At 39.0% G+C, this 17,725-nt stretch overlaps 1 protein-coding gene across 1 annotated transcript in view; it reads right to left on the reverse strand.

Annotated features, from left to right (window-relative positions):
* Window positions 1–17,725, reverse strand: part of LOC149990063 (A-kinase anchor protein 4-like) — a 41,097-nt gene that overhangs the window by 12,988 nt on the left and 10,384 nt on the right. The window contains exon 2 of the mRNA XM_090265684.1: window positions 14,163–14,284. Coding sequence (XP_090121810.1) covers window positions 14,163–14,284 — 122 coding nt within the window. The remainder of the gene's footprint in view (window positions 1–14,162; window positions 14,285–17,725) is intronic.

Here is a 17,725-nt window from a genome sequence, read left to right on the forward strand (position 1 = left end):
TATTTCTCACGCAGCTGTATGATATGGGTACTATTTTAATCCAGGTTTTATTAATGGCAAAATGGAGCCCAGAGAGGCCATTTGATTGGTGGTTCAGCCACTTCCGGTATGAGCCACTTCCAGTACGAGCCGCTTCCATTATCTTGGGGACGGGGGTTTACGTGTGTGTGCTCAGAGATTAGCACGCGTTTACTCTCTTCTAGGGTCCGAAGATGCAGAAGAGGAATCCCCATAGCAAAAAAAGCAAGGGTAAAAGGTACCTAGTCTGAATTTTTGGCCCTCTCTGGTGGTTTCAAGCCTGGTTGAAAAGTGTTGATCGGTTATCTCGCCCTGCCGGTGAGCATGCTAGGGTCCGCGCACCACCTGTTGGCCGTTAGTGTGAGGCGGTTGGTCTGAAACCGTCGGTCGTGAGGCCGCTGGTCTGACGTGGTAATTCCGAGGCGGTTAGTCCCTTATCCCTCTGCCCCTCATCTGTTTGTTTTGTTATGTTCTGTTTTGTTTCGTCTTTTTTCCGTTACTGACTGGTGGGGAGCGGCTCTCCCGTGTGTAGCTTTAGCTTTCAATCCATGTATGGCTTGTTAATGGTGCTTTAAAAAAATGTTTATGTCAGAGCTGGAGAAGTGGCTGAGGAAACTAGGCTGTTAGTCGGGATTCTTTTTCGTTTTTTATCAGACCAACAAACTTTTCTGACAGAAAAGTATTTAAATGTAATATTAGTTGCTGACAGTTTTTCTCCTTCCCTCCAGAGAGTGTCTTTATTTGTCAATAAATGTTTCAAACAAAGGCCTCGGAGGAAAGAAAGGGGATCTGGAAGCATAAACCTCTTCAGGTTCCCTCATAGTGCTTATAGGCATCGATCCGCCCACACACCCTTCAGGATCGCCCCTGGTTTTAGGGACATTTAAATAGGATGAAGACTGCCCTAGTCTTCAGCTTTGTCAGGTAGTTGCCCCGCAGGGATGTCAGACTTAACCTTTCTGTGCCTGTTGCTCTCAAAGCTAGATGGTAATGAGTTCGTGTGGCCACTAGGAGTTCGCAGCTGCTTGGGAAACGTGTTTCCACACGGTACAAGATCACTCCATACAAAAACCCATTTTGCCAAGGCATTCCTCAAATTAAAAGGGAACTCGGCGAATCCCCCCTCTAGAATAACTTGCATCCGAAAACCTGCCGTTTTATGTATGTTACATTTATAACCTAATATTTCATAATTATTTATAATAGAGATGACACACTTATAACATTAATGTACTATTTCCTTAGTAGTCCCATCAAAAAGATGTGTTAGGTTCAAGGAAGAACTTCGCCTAACTCTCTGTATAGACTCTTAAGAGTTGCTCATGTACTTAGACACTCAGTAATCATTCTTGGTGATGTTGGGCTGAATATGACAACAGTGACTGTACTGGCAATAATGGTGTGCCGAACAACATGTCCTCTGAAATCCTTAGCAGTTGTATTTTAGCCTTGCTTTGGCACGTATCATGTTCTTTCGTGTGTTGGTAGTTATTTCATTATGAGCGTTACCTTTCCAAATACAGAATGAGTGTGTTTTACTCATTGTCATTTCTCCTGCCAGGGGTACTATTAGGTTCATATATATTAGTAAGTGCTTAAGGCTATTTATATAATTCAAAATCAGTGTGTGCATCGAAAACTGATATGTTTGTTATATGTCTGTTATATCGCAATTTTTTTTTTAAAAGAAAGAAAATTACTGATAACGGTTGTTCAAGAATTGCTGTGCCCAGAACCATATAGAACTGCTTGGCCGTGACCAAGAACATTGGACTATTTTGGTACAAATTGCCTGGCTTATTGAACCAACTTCCTCACTGGTTCCATGGAGTCTTTCCTGTCACTCTTCAACAGACTTTTTAAAGAACCAATATATTTTATTACCCACTGTAATTGTATAACAGCTTCATTGACACCTAATTCAAATACCATCCATATAAAGTGTACAATTCAGTGACTTTCAGTGTACTCACAGAGTTGTGCAGTCATCACCAAAATAGATTCTAGAACATCTTCATCACCAAAAAAAGAGACCTCATGCCCTTTAGCTATCGTAACTCCCCCAACTCTATACCTCTCCAGCTGTTGGCGGCCAGTAATCTGCTTTGTGGATGTATAGATTGACTTATTCTGGACATTTAATATAAATGGAACCATATAATAGGTAGTCTGTTGTGACTGCTTTCACTTAGTATAGCTTTTTGCAATGAAGAGTTGTGACAACTTGTGTGGAAATGCTGTTTATGAGGACAGTTCATTAGAGACAGTGCCAAGGGCTTTCATTAGGGGCTGGTCCTCCAGGCACCCTCTGCCTAGCACATACCAAAATCCCAGAGTCCCAGGGGGAAAGCTGTTGTTCACCATAAATCATATTGTTTGCACAAACAGTTAAGGTACAATAAGCTACTCTCATCAGTTGGGATAGTGGGAGCCCTTCCCTCCGACCAAATCCAAGTTCCTAGATCCCAGCCAAGGGCCAACCTTGCAAGCAGGATTTTCAAAAACGATAGCATTGTCAGGCCCACTATGTTAACTCTTCTCTGCACAGATTTTGATACAGATTGTATTGATTCTGTAGATCAATTTGAGGGCTGCCATCTTAACAATATTAAGTATCCTACTTGATGAACATGGGATGTCTTTACATTTGTTTAGGTCTTTAATTTCTCTCGATATTTTGTGGGTCTCGGTGTACAAGTCTTGTAGTTCTTTGATTACATTTATTTTCTAAATCTTTTATTATTTTTGATGTCATCGTAAGTAGAATTGTCTTAATTTTATTTTCACATTGTTTCTTGCAAATGAATACAATTGAAATAGAAATACAATTCAATAGAAATACAACTGAGTTTTGTATGATCTTATGTCCTGTACCCTTGAGCTGGTTTATTAGCTCTCATAGCTTTCTTTTTGTGCTCATGGATTCCTTGGCCTATTAACGTGGATTGATTTTTTTGAACCAGCCTCGCATCCCTAGAATAAACCTCACTAGGTCATGGCATATAACATACTTCTTATATTTGGCTACGTTCTGTTTGCAACAGCTTGCTAAAGATTTTGAGTCTATTTTCATGAGGGATATCGGTCTGTAGTTTTCTTTTCTCATACTGTCTTTGTATGGTTTGGTATCATGGTAAAAGTGTTCTCATATAAGTAGTTGTAAGGTATTTCCTCCTCTTCTGTGTCTTAGAGAGATGGTATAGAATTGATGTTAGTTATTCTTTAAACATTTAGTTTAATTCTCCAGTGAAATATTTTGGGCCAAAAGACTTTTTTTAATTACAAATGTAATCCCTTTAAAACAATGGAACTATTCAAATTATGTATTAAATACTGAGTATATCCTGGTCTTTTCTGATTTCCAAGGGATTTTTCCATTTCAATTAAGTTGTCAAGTTTATATCTATCATAGGGTCTGTAATGATATCCTTTGTTTCATTTCTGCTATTGCTAATTTGTATTTAATTGTCAGTCTTGCTAGAGGTTTGTCAATTTTATTGATCTTTGCAAAGAACCAGCGTTCTGTTTTATTAATTTTCTCTATTGATTTTTCTATTTTCTATTTCATCAATTTTTGCTTTTATCTTGAATATTCCCTACTTTATCTTTGCTTTGGATTTATTTTGCTCTTCTTTTTCTAGTCTTGATTTGGAGCTTAGATTGACTTTTAGACGTTTCCTCTTTTCTAATATAGACAGTGGGCTATAAATTTCTCTTGCAGCAGTGCTCTGTGTCCTACAAACTTTGATGTATTGTATTTTCATACTCATTCAGTTCAATGCGTTTTTATTTGCCTTAATATTTCCCCTTTGATCAATGTGGTGCATTGTTTAGTTTCAAAGTATTTGGGGATATTCCTGTTACTTTTGTTATTGATTCCTTTGTGGTCAGAGGTAACACTCAATGATAATTTCGCTTGTTTTATGTTTGCTGGTTTGTTTTATTTATTTATTTTTCCTTTTATTTATTTATTTTTTGGTTTTTCAATTACAGTTGTCCCATTTTCCCCCATTGCTCCCCCCACCCAGCCCATCCCTTCTCCCACAATCATATCCCTCCCCATTGTCCATGTCCATGAGTCGTTTATACACATTCCTTGACTAGTCCCTTCCCATACTTATCCCCCTTCTCTCCCTCCCCCCTCCCCACTACTGACTGCTATTCTAGTCTTTGTCCTATTCAGTTCGTTTGTTTGTGTTGCTCTTTAGTTTCCTGTATTAGGTGATATCATACGGTATTTTGCTATCTTTGCCTGGCTTATTTCACTAAGCATAATTCTCTCTAGTTCCATCCATGTTGTCGCAAATGGCAGGCGTTCCTTCTTTCTTTCTGCTACATAGTATTCCATTGTGTAAATGTACCACAGTGTTTTGATCCACTCATCTACAGATGGGCACTTAGGCTGTTTCCAGCACTTAGCTATTATAAACAGGGCTGCTATGAACATAGGGGTGCATAGGTTTTTTTGAATTAGGGTTTTAGGATTTTTCGGGTATAATCCTAGCAGTGGAATCGCTGTTTCAAAAGGCAGTTCCATTTTTAGTTTTCTGAGGTAATTCCATACTGTTTTGCATAGTGGCTGCACCAGTCTGCATTCCCGCCAACAGTGCAGTAGGTTTCCGTTTCTCCACATCCTGGCCAGTATTTGTTGTTTGTTGATTTGTTGATGATGACCATTCTGACAGGTGTAAAGTGGTGTCTCATTGTGGTTTTTATTTGCATCTCCCTGATGGCCAATGATGTTGAGCATTTTTTCATGTGCCTATGGACCTTCTGTATGTCCTCTTCGGAGAAGTGTTTGTTCAGGTCCTTCGCCCGTTATTTAATTGGGTTGTTTATTTTCTTGATGTTGAGTCATATAAGCTCCTTATATATTTTGGAGATCAGTCCCCTGTCTGCGATATCATTGGCAGATATGTTTTCCCATATGGTTGGTTTCCTTTTCATCGTGCTGATGTTTTCTTTTGCTGAGCAGAAACTCTTTAGTTTGATGTAGTCGCATTTGTTTATTTTTTCCTTTATTTCTCTTGCCTTAGGAGATGTATCCGTGAAGATATTGTTACGTGGGATATCTGAAATTTTCCTGCCTACGTTTTCCTCTAGGACTTTTGTGGTGTCACGTCTTACATTTAAGTCTTTAATCCATCTTGAGTTTATTCTCGTGTGTGGTGTAAGTTGGTGGTCTAGTTTCATTTTTTTGCACGTCCCTGTCCAGTTTTCCCAGCACCATTAGTTAGAGAGGCTCTTCTCACTCCATTTTATGTCCCTTCCTCCTTTATCAAAGATTAGTTGACCATAGAGGCCTGGGTTGTTTTCTGGACTCTCTATTGTGTTCCACTGATCTATGTGTCTGTTCTTATGCCAGTACCAGACTGTTTTGATCACAGTGGCTTTGTAGTATTGTTTGATGTCTGGTATCGTGATTCCTCCTGCTGTGTTCTTCTGTCTCAAGATTGCTTTTGCTATTCGGGGTCTTTTTGGTTCCATATGAATTTTTGGAGTATTTGTTCTAGGTCAGTGAAATATGTCAATGGCATTTTAATAGGGATTGCATTGAATCTGTAAATTGCTTTGGGTAGTAGGGCCATTTTGATGATGTTGATTCTTCCCATCCAAGAAGATGGTATTTGCTTCTATTTTTTTTGTATCTTCCTTCAATGTGGCGTGATTTTCAGTGTACGGGTCTTTTTATCTCTTTGGTTAAGTTTATTCCTAGGTATTTTGTTTTTCTTGCTGCTATAGTAAATGGTATTTTCTCTTTTGCCTCTGTCTCCGATAGTTTATTGTTGGTGTACAGAAATGCCTTAGATTTCTGTATACTTATTTTGTACCCTGCTATTTTGCCAAATTCACTTATTATATCGAGTAGTCTTTTAGTGGAGTTTATAGGGTTTTCTAGGTATGCTATCATGTCGTCTGCAAATAGTGATAGTTTTACGTCTTCTTTCCCAATTTGGATGCCTTCTATTTCTTTGTCTTGTCTGATTGCTGTGGCTAGGACTTCCAACACTATGTTGAATAGGAGTGGAGAGAGTGGACAGCCTTGTCGAGTTCCTGATTTCAGGGGAACGCTTTCAGTTTTTGTCCATTGAGTATGATGTTGGCTTCGGGCTTCTCCTATATAGCCTTAATTATGTTAACGTATGCTCCCTCTATTCCCATTTTGCTGAGTGTTTTCATCATCAATGGGTGTTGTACTTTATCAAATGCTTTCTCTGCATCTATAGATAGGATCATGTGATTTTTGTCTTTCATTTTGTTTAGGTGATGTGTTATATTTATTGCTTTGAGAATATTAAACCATCCTTGCATCCCCGGGATGAATCCCACTTGATCATGGTGTATGATCTTTTTGATGTATTGCTGGATCCTGTTTGCCAAAATCGTATTGAGGATTTTAGCATCTATGTTCATCAGTGATATTGGCCTGTAGTTCTTTTTCTTCGTTGTGTCTTGACCTGGTTTAGAATTAGGGTAGAAAGAGTTTGGGATTTTTTCCCTCTTCTTGCATTTTTTGGAATAGTTTGGTTAGGGTAGGAGTTAGTTCTTCCCTCAATGTTTTGTAAAATTTGCCTGTGAAGCCATCCGGTCCAGGGCTTTTGTGTGCAGGGAGCTTTTGGATCGCTGTTTCGATTTCCTCCTTTGTTATTGGTCTGTCGAGACTTTCTACTTCTTCTTGGTTCAGTTTTGGAAGGTTATACGTTTCTAGAAATTTGTTCATTTCTTCTAGGTTGTCGAATTTCTTGCCATACAGTTGTCTGTAGTAATTTCTTACAATTGTTTGTATTTCTGAGGTATCAGTCGTGATTTCTCCTCTTTCCTTTCTGATTTTGTTTATTTGTGTCTTCTCTCTTTTCTTCTTGATGAACCTGGCTAGAGGCTTATCGATTTTGTTTATTTTTTCAAAGAACCAGCTCTTGGTTTTGTTGATTTTTTGGAGTGTTTATTTAGTGTCTATGTCACTTAATTCTGCTCTGATCTTGAGGATTTCCTTTCTTCTTCTTGCCCTAGGCTTTGTTTGTTGCTGTTGTTCTAGTTCTTGTAGCTTTAGGATTAGTTTTATTTTTTGTTTGTTTTTTTTTTTACTTGAGCTTCTTCTGTTCTTTTCAGATATGCCTGTATTGCTATGAACTTCCCTCTTAGGACTGCTTTTGCCGTGTCCCATAGGTTTTGGGCTGTTGTGTGTTCATTGTCATTAGTTTCTAGAAATTTCTTGATTTCCTCTTTGATGTCATTGTTAACCCATTCGTTATTTAATAGCGTGTTATTCATTCTCCATGAGTTTGGGTGTCTTTGATTCTTTTCTCTGAGGTTGATGTTTCGTTTCAAGGCATTGTGGTCTGAAATGATGCTTGATATCATTTCAATTTTCTTGAATTTGTTGAGGCTTGTTTTGTGTCCTATCATATGGTCTATCTTTGAAAACGTCCCATGTGCCTTTGAAAAGAATGTACATTTTGCTTCTTTGGGGTGAAAAGTTCTGTATATATATATATATATATATATATATATATATATATATATATATATATATATCAGTTAATTCCGTGTGGTTTAGTGTGTTGTTCAATGCCTGTATATCCTTGGTGTTTCTTTGCTTGGATGATCTGTCTGTTGTTGATAATGGAGTGTTGAAGTCCCCTACTATGAGTGTGTCGTTGTTAATATCCTTCTTGTGGTCTTCTACTATTTGCTTTATGTATTTGGGTGCTCCTATGTCGGGTGCATATATGTTTATCAGTGTTATATCTTCTTTTTTTTTTTTAATAATTTATTTGTTAGTTTGTTTATTTATTTATTTATTTTTAGAGAGAGGGAAAGGAGAAAGAGAGGGAGAGAAACATCACTGTGTGGTTGCCTCTCACTCGCGCCCCCAACTGGGGACCTGATGTGCAACCGAGTCATGTGCCCTGACTGGGAATCGAACCACCGACACTTGGCTCGCAGGCTGACGCTCAATCCACTGAGCCACAGCAACCAGGTATATCTTCTTGATGGACTGTTCCTTTAAGTATTATGAAATGTCCTTCTTTGTCTCTTTGTATTGCCCTTGCTTTGAAATCCGTTTTGTCTGATATGAGTACTGCTACGCCAGCTTTTTTTTCAGGTCTGTTTGCTTGGAATACTTTTTTATATCCCTTTACTTTCAGTCTATGTAAATCTTTTGTTTTGAGGTGTGTTTCTTGTAGAAAGCAAATATGTGGGTTCTGTTTTCTTATCCATTCTGTTACCCTATGTCTTTTAATTGGGGCATTTAATCCTTTTACATTTAAGGTTATTCTCAACATGTATTTATTCATTTCCCTTTGAACCTCTGTTCCTCTACTCTTTATGTATATATATATATATATAAATTTTTTTTTCTCTTTCTTTTTCTTAGACTATTCCCTTTAGCATCTCTTGCAATGCTGGTTTGGTGGAGATGTATTCTTTTAGTCTTCCTTTGTCTGAGAAACTCCTTATTTCCCCTTCTATTTTGAGTGAGAGCCTTGCCGGGTCGAATATTCTTGGTTGTAGGCCTTTGTTTTTCATTGCTTGAAATATTTTTGACCATTCCCTTGTGGCTTGTAGTGTTTCTGTTGAGAAATCGGTTGACAGCCTTATTGGAGCTCCCTTGTAAGTTATTTGCTGTTTTTCTCTTGCTGATTTTAGGATTCTCTGTCTTGGAATGTTGCCATTTTAACTATGATGTGCCTTGGAGTGGGTTTTGGGGGGTTCCTCTTTATTGGAACTCTCTGTGCTTTCTGGACTTGCATAACTCTTTCTCTCATCAGGTTGGGAAATTTTTCTGTCACTATTTTTCCTATCAGTTTATCTATTCCTTGTTCTTCTGATTCCTCTTTGATTCTGATTACTCTTATATTGCTCTTCCTTATGCTATCCTGCAACTCCCTTATCTCTTCTTCATACTTTTTAAATCTTTTTTCATTTTGCTGTATCGTCTGAGAATTTTTTCCTACATTGTCCTCTAACTCACTAATACAATCCTCTGCCTCGTTTACTCTGCTTTTGACTGCTTCTACTGTGTTATTCGGTTCAGAGATTGCATTCTTCATTTCTTCCTGGTTCTTGTTGATAGTTTCTATGTCTTTTTTATGCTGGTGTAGTTCTCTGCAAGTTCCCTGTAATTTTCTTGCAGCTGTTGGTAACTTCCTTGGAGGTTGTCGTAGTTGTTTTTGAGGTTGTCGAGTATATTGAGCTTCTTCACCATCATTGTTTTGAATTCCATGTCTGACATTTGGACTATGTCAATTCCATCTACCTCAAAATAAAACTACCATGCCTCCTTCTTGATTAGAGCACCTCAAGTGGCGAACCTCTTTAGTTTGATAACCCAGCTTGCTTGAACAGACTCACATATTAAAATGGTAAAAGAGAGAGAGAGAGAGAGAGAGAGAGAGAGAGAGAGAGAGAGAGAGAGAGAGAGAGAGAGAGAGGAAGAAAGAAAGAAAAAGAAAGAGAGAGTGAGAGAGAGAGAGAAAGGAAGGAAGAAAGAAAGAAAGAAAGAAAGAAAGAAAGAAAGAAAGAAAAGAAGGAAAGAAGGAAGGAAGAAAGGAAGAAAGGAAGGAAGAACAGAGTGGTAAATATTGAGTATAGTACAACCTAGTAAGATTCTAAGAAGGGAACCATCGGGAAAGGTTGCCACTAATAAGTATGACTTAGGCTGGTCTTTATAAGTTTAGAACAGTCAGAGAAGCATATTCTAAGCAATGGAAATTGCATAAAGGCTTGGAAGAAGAAACATATAGGACGTGGTGTCTCCTGAGGACGAGGCAGCCTCCCCAGGGAGTGGTGATTTATGAGGGAGGTATGGAGAGCTCTGGAACAAGGAAGGGGCTTTCCAATTTGATTTCAGAAGTGCTAGAGAGTGACTGTGTGTCCTCGAACAGCTAGAGCAATGTAACAAACCTAGTACTGTGCGACCTTAGGACTATAGCAGTTTTCAGGAAAAGCTTACTGGAGAAGATGTGTTGGGGACAGAGGTCACCTGAAGATGAAAGTGCAGACTTGGGAGCAGACAAGAAGAGAAGCAACAGAGCTTGGTTCAAGATTGGAGTCAGGGAGCAGAGAGAGGGAACACTCAAAGCTCACTCTAGGGTTTCTAGCTTGGGTAGTGTTGTAGGTTGAATTGTGTCCCTTTCAAATTCACATGCCTAAGTCCTAATGTGCAGAACTTCAGAACATGACCTTAATTTGGAGACAGGGTCTCTACAGAAGTGATCAAGTTAAAATGACGTTATTAGGGTGGCCTCGATTCATTATGATTGCTGCCCTGGACACAGGGAGAAACCATGCAAAGACAAAGTTGGGGGTCAGGTGTACCACAGATTTCCAGCAAAACAGGACGCTCTCACAAGAAACCAACCTGCCAACACGTTGATCTTAGACTTCTCTGGCCTCTATAACTATGAGAGAATGAATTTCAGCTGCTTTTTACTTATTACTTTTTTAAACAAAAGAAATGTAGTTTCTCACATTTCTGGAGGCTTGCTTAAGATAAAAGTATCATCACGGTTGATTTCTTCAGAGGTGTCTTTCTTAAGCGTATAGATGACCATCTCCCTGTGTCTGTACATGTCTGTTCTCTGTCCATCTCTGTGTCTAAATTTCCTCTTTTTAAATCCACGCCCACTTTGATTTTATTTTAATTTGATTACCTCTTTAAGTATCTCCAAATACAGTCACATTCTGAGGTACTAGAGGTTAGAACTTCAACATATGAATGGGGGGAGCATTCAGCCCATACAGGGAAAGAAGAAAACACAAAAGGGGAGGCAGATGAAAAGAAGGAAAAAAGGGTGAAGGGTATGTATCAGTTTTGAATGGCTTCCTCTGCAGGTCATAGTAATTCACAGAGTATTGAACCAGGGCTTTGCTTTTATCACTGACATTAAGTTCGATGGGGGTGGTGTGCCATCACTGGCTCAGCTGGGAAAAAAGGTCGTCAAAGACCAGGCTCTTGCACTATTTCTACTCTGCCATCTTTGCGTTTTTCATCTGAATGCTGGTTGTGTCGCGGGGACAAGATTGCTGTTGCAAACCCAGAGATTCTGTCTGCCTTCAAGACAGGAAGATGGGGAAATAGGCTCTACCGATGATCTCCCTTCTCTGTCCTTTTCATGGAGAAGCCAGGTCTGTCCCGGAAGCCCCCTAACACATTTCCATTTATGTTTCCTTGGCCATAATTGGGTCACGTGGCCAGCCCTGGCCACCAGAAACTCTGGCTTCCCATATCCTTTGGTAAGAGGCAGCAAGGAAGAAGGGGGTCAAGATACCTCATGAATTAGTCAATCAAGTTCAGGTTAGGGAGGGAGAGAGGAGTGAGCAAAAAGAATAGTAGGGAGCTGGGGGAAGAGAAGAAGAGGAAACTTGTCTGCAATCATTTTTAATTACTTTATGAAAAAGACGAAGTTTTCAAATGGTAGCCCTTTCCAGGGTAATCCCCTCGTCTAATCATTAGTTATTGTAATAGCCAAAGTATAGTTCAATAGCTAAACAACCTCTCATCTCTTTGCAAAAACGTATGCATTTCTGCTGCTTTGAAAAGAGTAAAAAATAAAAGAATTGTGTTTGGAAATAACAATACTTCAGAGACAGGCCTTAAACGCTTCCTTTGTCCCTTAAGAAAAGCCCTGCAGAGATATGGCCAAACCAATGTAAGAATCAGCATTCAAAAGAGGAAGGGAGCCCACCCATGAGGGCCCTCAGGGTAAATTTCATGAAAAATCTGGAAGGGATACCCACATGCAGGTACTACTGGCAGGCTCAGGTTTCAACTTAATAGCAAGTAAGGGATTTCAATAAGTTACTTGGGAATAAACATGCAGATTCAAGGAATCCCTGAGTTGAGAGAAACTCTGATTAAAATAAAAATGTTTTAGTCCTGGCATTCTGAGCAAGATATACAATGGGTCAAGAGGCCAAGTAGTGCCCTAACCAGTGTGGCTCAACTGGTTGGGCATCATCCATTAAAGTGAGAAGTCACTGGTTCAATTCCTGCTCAGGGCACATGCCTGGATTGCAGGCCAGGTCCCCATTGGGGCACCTGTAAGAGAGGCAACCGATCGATGTTTCTCTCTCACGCCAATGTTTCTCTCTTCTTTCTCCCTCCCTTCCCTTCTCTAAGAATAAATAAATAAAAAATCTCAAAAGAGAGGCCCTCTATCTCTTCCAACAAAGACACAAAAGACCAAAAATCAGAGAAAGGAAACCTAGAGCTTTATCACTCCAACACACTAGATTTTTGTTGCTGTTGTGTCCTTCCAGAATCTGTGTACATGTATATCTTTTCAGATGTAACCATGGCATATGCACTGCTTCATGTTCTACTTTATTCAATTTTATATCGTACACCGTTCCCATGTTTCTGCACAGTTTTCACTACAATCCTGCACACTTCATTATGCTGCTGAACCATAAGGATTGGGAACACAGGTTGCCTCCATTTTGTTTCTTGAGCTGTTCTTGTGAAAGATGAAGGTCGAGTTCTAAACATTGGAAGAATGCATTGGGGGTAGGCGGAGCAGACTCCATATACCATCTTTACTTCCTAGGTCTGCACTTGACCTTTCCCTGCCTCCCACTCTGCCATCACATTGGGCATCCTCATCACAGGTAGTTGAAAACCCCTGTAACTTTCAGGTACCTTCTTTCCAGAAAAGAAAATATAGGGTTCACTGCCTTCCACTACAGCAGTAACTTTGACAGCCATTCTTCACCTATATAGGATGGTTTCTTTCAAAATCACGTGTCAAGGGGAAGCTGTAACAAAGACAAAAGAAAGCCTCTTTAATATTGTGCTCTGAGTCCTATGTAGTAGGCTTGAGGGACACAGAAGCTTCTCCTGGATCATAAATGGCACGTCCATGCCATAGTGGCCCTTGGGCTTGATAGAGATCTTGCATATCGATTCTTCACAATTCCTCCATCTTTGAAAGCTACAGTTCTTAACAACAAGTTAGTATGTTATATTCTCTCAAACAGTTGTCTGCTTTATGTAAGATTGACACTTGTTTCAGGGTTCCGGGAAACAGACGGTTAGGATAGTTCAAAGTTAGGATATTTAAGCAGTGCTTAATAAAGTGGTCTGTTCAAAGAAGTGTAGGCAGAAGACAGGAAGATCACAACGAAAAGGGAAGTTTACTCCTGCCTTTGTGACAGGTAAGCCCTCACCACACCCAGGTATACTGAGCTCCCAGCACCTGGAAGGGGAAGTGAGGAGAAAGGGGCGCCTAGAGGGAGAGATACTGATGGTGGGGTCCACCCAGCACCGCTCCACATGGGTCTGAAGGGAACCTGCTCTCCTCCCCTTTCTGATCTCCTCAGGGATCCTCCTGGCTGATGCCACCTGGAATCTGGAGGGCAAGGCCTCATATAGTTCACTAGCCAGCCTCCCAAGACACCAGGCAGTGTAAAAAGCAACTCAGGAAAAGCAAGAGGGAGAAATCTGGCACAAAGTTTTTAAGGAAGCATTAAGCTTCTCAAAGGGTACCGACCATGTTCTAAATCCCTAGCTTTCCGGTATTAGACAAGAACATAGCAATGTTTCTCATCTGTAAATGGGGATAATAATAGTTGGCTGAAATGAGGCCAGTGTCACTCCAGGAAGACCAGCCTTAAAAAAAAAAAAAAAAAAAAAACTAGAACAGGTTTACATTGATGAATAGGTGGCAGCAGGTGTGTGGGTGATTTGCAGGTACTTTCCCTAAATGGGGCTCTCCCTAATTCACCTTGCTTGATGAAGTAAATTCAATGTTAACAGCTGCTGCCTCTGGAGAACCACATTTGGAGGAAAAGGCAGCAGAGGGTATATGAGGTAGCTTACTCTGCTTAATCTCTCTTCCTTACCTTTGACTTGTTCCTCATAGCTGCAGTTCTTGGACGCAATTTTGTCTCCACTGCTTTGCAATTAACAAATAAAGAGGCTCAAGCCACCCAGTGAGTTTCCCAGCAGCTGTTTATCCAGGCCGCCCTCCAGCTGGAGGGAAACAAAGGCAAAACAAAGAGCATTTTTCTCCCTCCCGGGCCTCGGAGTGACGGTCCCCCAGCTTCCTGATCCTCTTTAATTGATTCTTCAGACTAAAGTGAAGAGGCGATGGACTTCATGCAGCCTCTCCTGGAAGAAGAAAGTTTTTGAAGGAAACCTGCTGCCTGATGAATGGAGGAATTTCCTCCTGCACTGACAGGTTCTCCAGTTTTATGCCTGTACCACACAGGAATTCAGAGGCAGGAGTGTGGACACCGGAAGGAGCAGGTAACGTCTGAACTGGAACGAGAGACAAGAAATAAAAGCCTCAGGTTAGAGTCTTGATCAACATTACAGTTTGGCTTATGCACATTTCTATGAGTTCTGTGCCTAAAAGATATACATTTATAATTTTCTCTGAATACAGTTTCAATGGTCCCCAATTCCAGGGTGAGGAGAAACAGTGGAAGGACTCATGAGGCACCAGCATTTGAAAGTAAGGACAGTGTCACTCGGTGTCGATGGTACCCTTGGGCTGGCCCGTTCTGAATCTTCTAATTGAATTAGATATTAGATATGCTCTCCTCAAACTTCTAGGAAGGTTATTTAATACTTTCGCTGAAGCAAAAAAACTTGTTACTTTCCAAGCAACCTACTCCCTTTTGAACAGCTCTTTTTAAAAATCATTTTATATGCTTGACATATAGAAAGCTGTACATATTAACGTATACAACTTGATGAGTTTCAGCGTAAGCACACATCCGTGACCATTATTACAATCTGTCATAATGCATCCATCACTTCCAAGTTTCATCTCACCCTCATTATTATTATTATTAGAAAATGTTACCTGATATTTACCTGAATAATGAAAAGGCTGTCTCACAGAACGTTTGTGTCCAAATAAGCTTTTCTAGGTCATAAAGTGGGCTAAGAAAATGATACGTTTTAGACATCTTTAATCCAGGCTTGATGCAAATTATGTCAAGACTTGATGCCTTAAAATTCAATAGCAGGGACTGTAGTGGAAGCAGCTGCTTTTGAGTTTGTTATGTGATAAACTAACCATTAACTTTTGCTTAGAAAGACAAGAGAAGGTCAACTAATATTTACATAACCTTTAAAGTAAATTTTAAGTTGAATCTATACTTACTTGTTTTGTTTTCTTTTTTGTTTTTTAAAGATGTGCTGATCAGTCTCCTTAGCTAAAACAAAAACATTTAGAGGACATTGAAATGTTTGGTTTTGTTGTTGTTGTTGTTAATTGTTCCACCTTGAGACCATGGATGTTTATCATAGAAAATGGTATTAGAGTATTTGTTGTAGAAAACTACAAAGTTCACTTCAAGTTGTGATCTATGTTTGGCAGAGAGATTTGGTCTATTTCTCTAACCTTGCAATGGCCTGCTGATTGTCACCTTACTGATTCACGATGTGCTAACTTACATGTAAATACACGATAGAGACCATTACAGAGTTATTTTTTTAGAAAGTTTTATTGTTTATGCTATTACAGTTGTGTAGGAATACAAGTCTTTATTTCTCAGGGATGAATGTGAGGAGTGCAATAACTGGGTTGTATGATAACTTTATGTGTTGTATGATAACTTTATGTGTTGATTTTTAAAAACAAACTACCCTACAGGAATACAGACAGAGTCAGAAATGTTCACGCCCCTTTGACTTCAATGGATAGATCTTCTATACAGAAAACCAACAAGGAGAGAGCGGCCTTAAATGACACATTAGACCAAATGTATTTAATTGATATCTTCAGAGCATTTCATCCCAAAGCAGCAGACTATATGTACTTTTTAAGTGCACATGGAACATTTTCTAGGATAGACCACATATTAAGACATAAGTATGTTATTAAACAATGAATGGGTCAACAATGACATCAAGGGAGAAATCAAAAGATACCTTGAAACAAACGAAAATAAGGACACAACAATTCACACTCTGTGAAAACACTGGGAAAGCAAGCAATCCTGAGAAATAAATTCATATCATTGCAGGCCTATCTCAAAAAAAACAAGAAAAAGCTCAAATGAACGATTTCACTTTACACTGAAAGGAACTTGAAAAAGAATAACGAACAAAACCCAAAGTGAGCAGAAGGAAGGAAATAATAAATATCACAGCTGGAATAAATAAAATAGAATCTAAAAAAGATACAAAAGATTAATATATCTAAGAATTGGTTCTCTGAAAAGATAAGAAGGATTGGCAGGCCTTTCACCAGACTCATCAAGAAAATAAAAGGATGCAAATGAATAAAATCAGAAATGTAAGCGGAAAAATAACAACTGACGCCAAAGAAATACAAAGACTTATAAAAAAGATATTGCGAACAACAATAAAATATGCCAACAAACTGGACAACCTGAACGAAATGGAGTAATGCCTAGAAACACACACTCTTTCAAAAACAAATCAAGATGAATCAGAAAATCTTAGTAGACATATTACACCTGGTGAAATTGAAGCAGTAATAATAATCTTTAAAAACCTCCCAACAAACAAATGCCCTGGACCAGATGGCTTCACAGGTGAATTTCACCAAACATTCTGAGAAGAACTAACACCTCTCCTCAAACATTTTAAAATAAAATTGAAGGGGAGGGAAGACTCCCGGACTCATATTATGAGACCAGCATTATTCTAATTCCAAAACCTCGTAAAAGATTCTACAAAGGAAGAAAAATATAGCCCAAAGTCCCTGATGAACACTGATGCTAAAATCCTCAACAAAATATTAGCAAACCAAATATGGCGATGCATCCAAAAGGTCACAGATCTTTATCAAGTGGGATTCACTCCAGAAATGCAAGGTTGGCACAACATTCACAAATCAAAAAATGTGATTCACCTATTTAAAAAATGAAGGATAAAACCACATGATCATATCAATAGATGCAAAAAAAGCTTTTGATACAATCCAGCACCCATTTTTGATACAAACTCTCAGCAAAATGGGAATAGAGGAAACATACCTAAACATAATAAAGGCCATATATGACATACCAACTGCCAGCACCATACTCAATGGGCAAAAACTACAATGTTCCCCTCAAGATGAGGAACAAGGCAGGGATGTCCACTTTCACCTCTCTTATTCAACGTAGTACTGGAAATCCTAGCCATAGCAATCAGACAAGAAGAAAAATAAAACCCATCCAAATTGGAAAGAAAGAAGTAAAACTGTCTTTCTTTGCAGATGAAATGTTTTTGTACATAGAGACTCCCAAAGATTCCACAAGAAGTTACTAGAATGGATAAATGAATTTCACAAAGTAGCGCGGTACAAAATTGATATCCAGAAATCAGTTGCATTTTACAAGCCAATAACGAACTAACGGATAGGGAAACTGAGAAAACAAGTCCATTCACAATTGCTTCAAAAAATATAAAATCCCTAGCAATAAACCTGACCAAGGATGTAAAAGACCTCTTCTCAGGAAATTACCAGACATTGAAGAAGATACAAGTGGAAACACATACTGTGTTCAAGCATAAGAAGAATTAGCATCATTAAAATGTCCAAGCCACCCAGCAATCTGTAGATTCAACACAAGTTCCATCAAGAACCCATGGCATATTTCACAGAGCTAGAACAAATATTTAAAAGTTGAGATGAAACCGCAAAAGGCAACAGGGATCCTGAGAGAAAAGAAGAAAGTTGGCGAAATCACGCTACTTAATGTGAAACTATACAATTAAGCCATAGTATTCAAAACA

This window comes from Furipterus horrens, unplaced genomic scaffold (assembly GCF_987537825.1).
Source record: "Furipterus horrens unplaced genomic scaffold, mFurHor1.1.pri manual_scaffold_31, whole genome shotgun sequence".
In the NCBI taxonomy this organism is placed as follows: Eukaryota; Metazoa; Chordata; class Mammalia; order Chiroptera; family Furipteridae; genus Furipterus; species Furipterus horrens.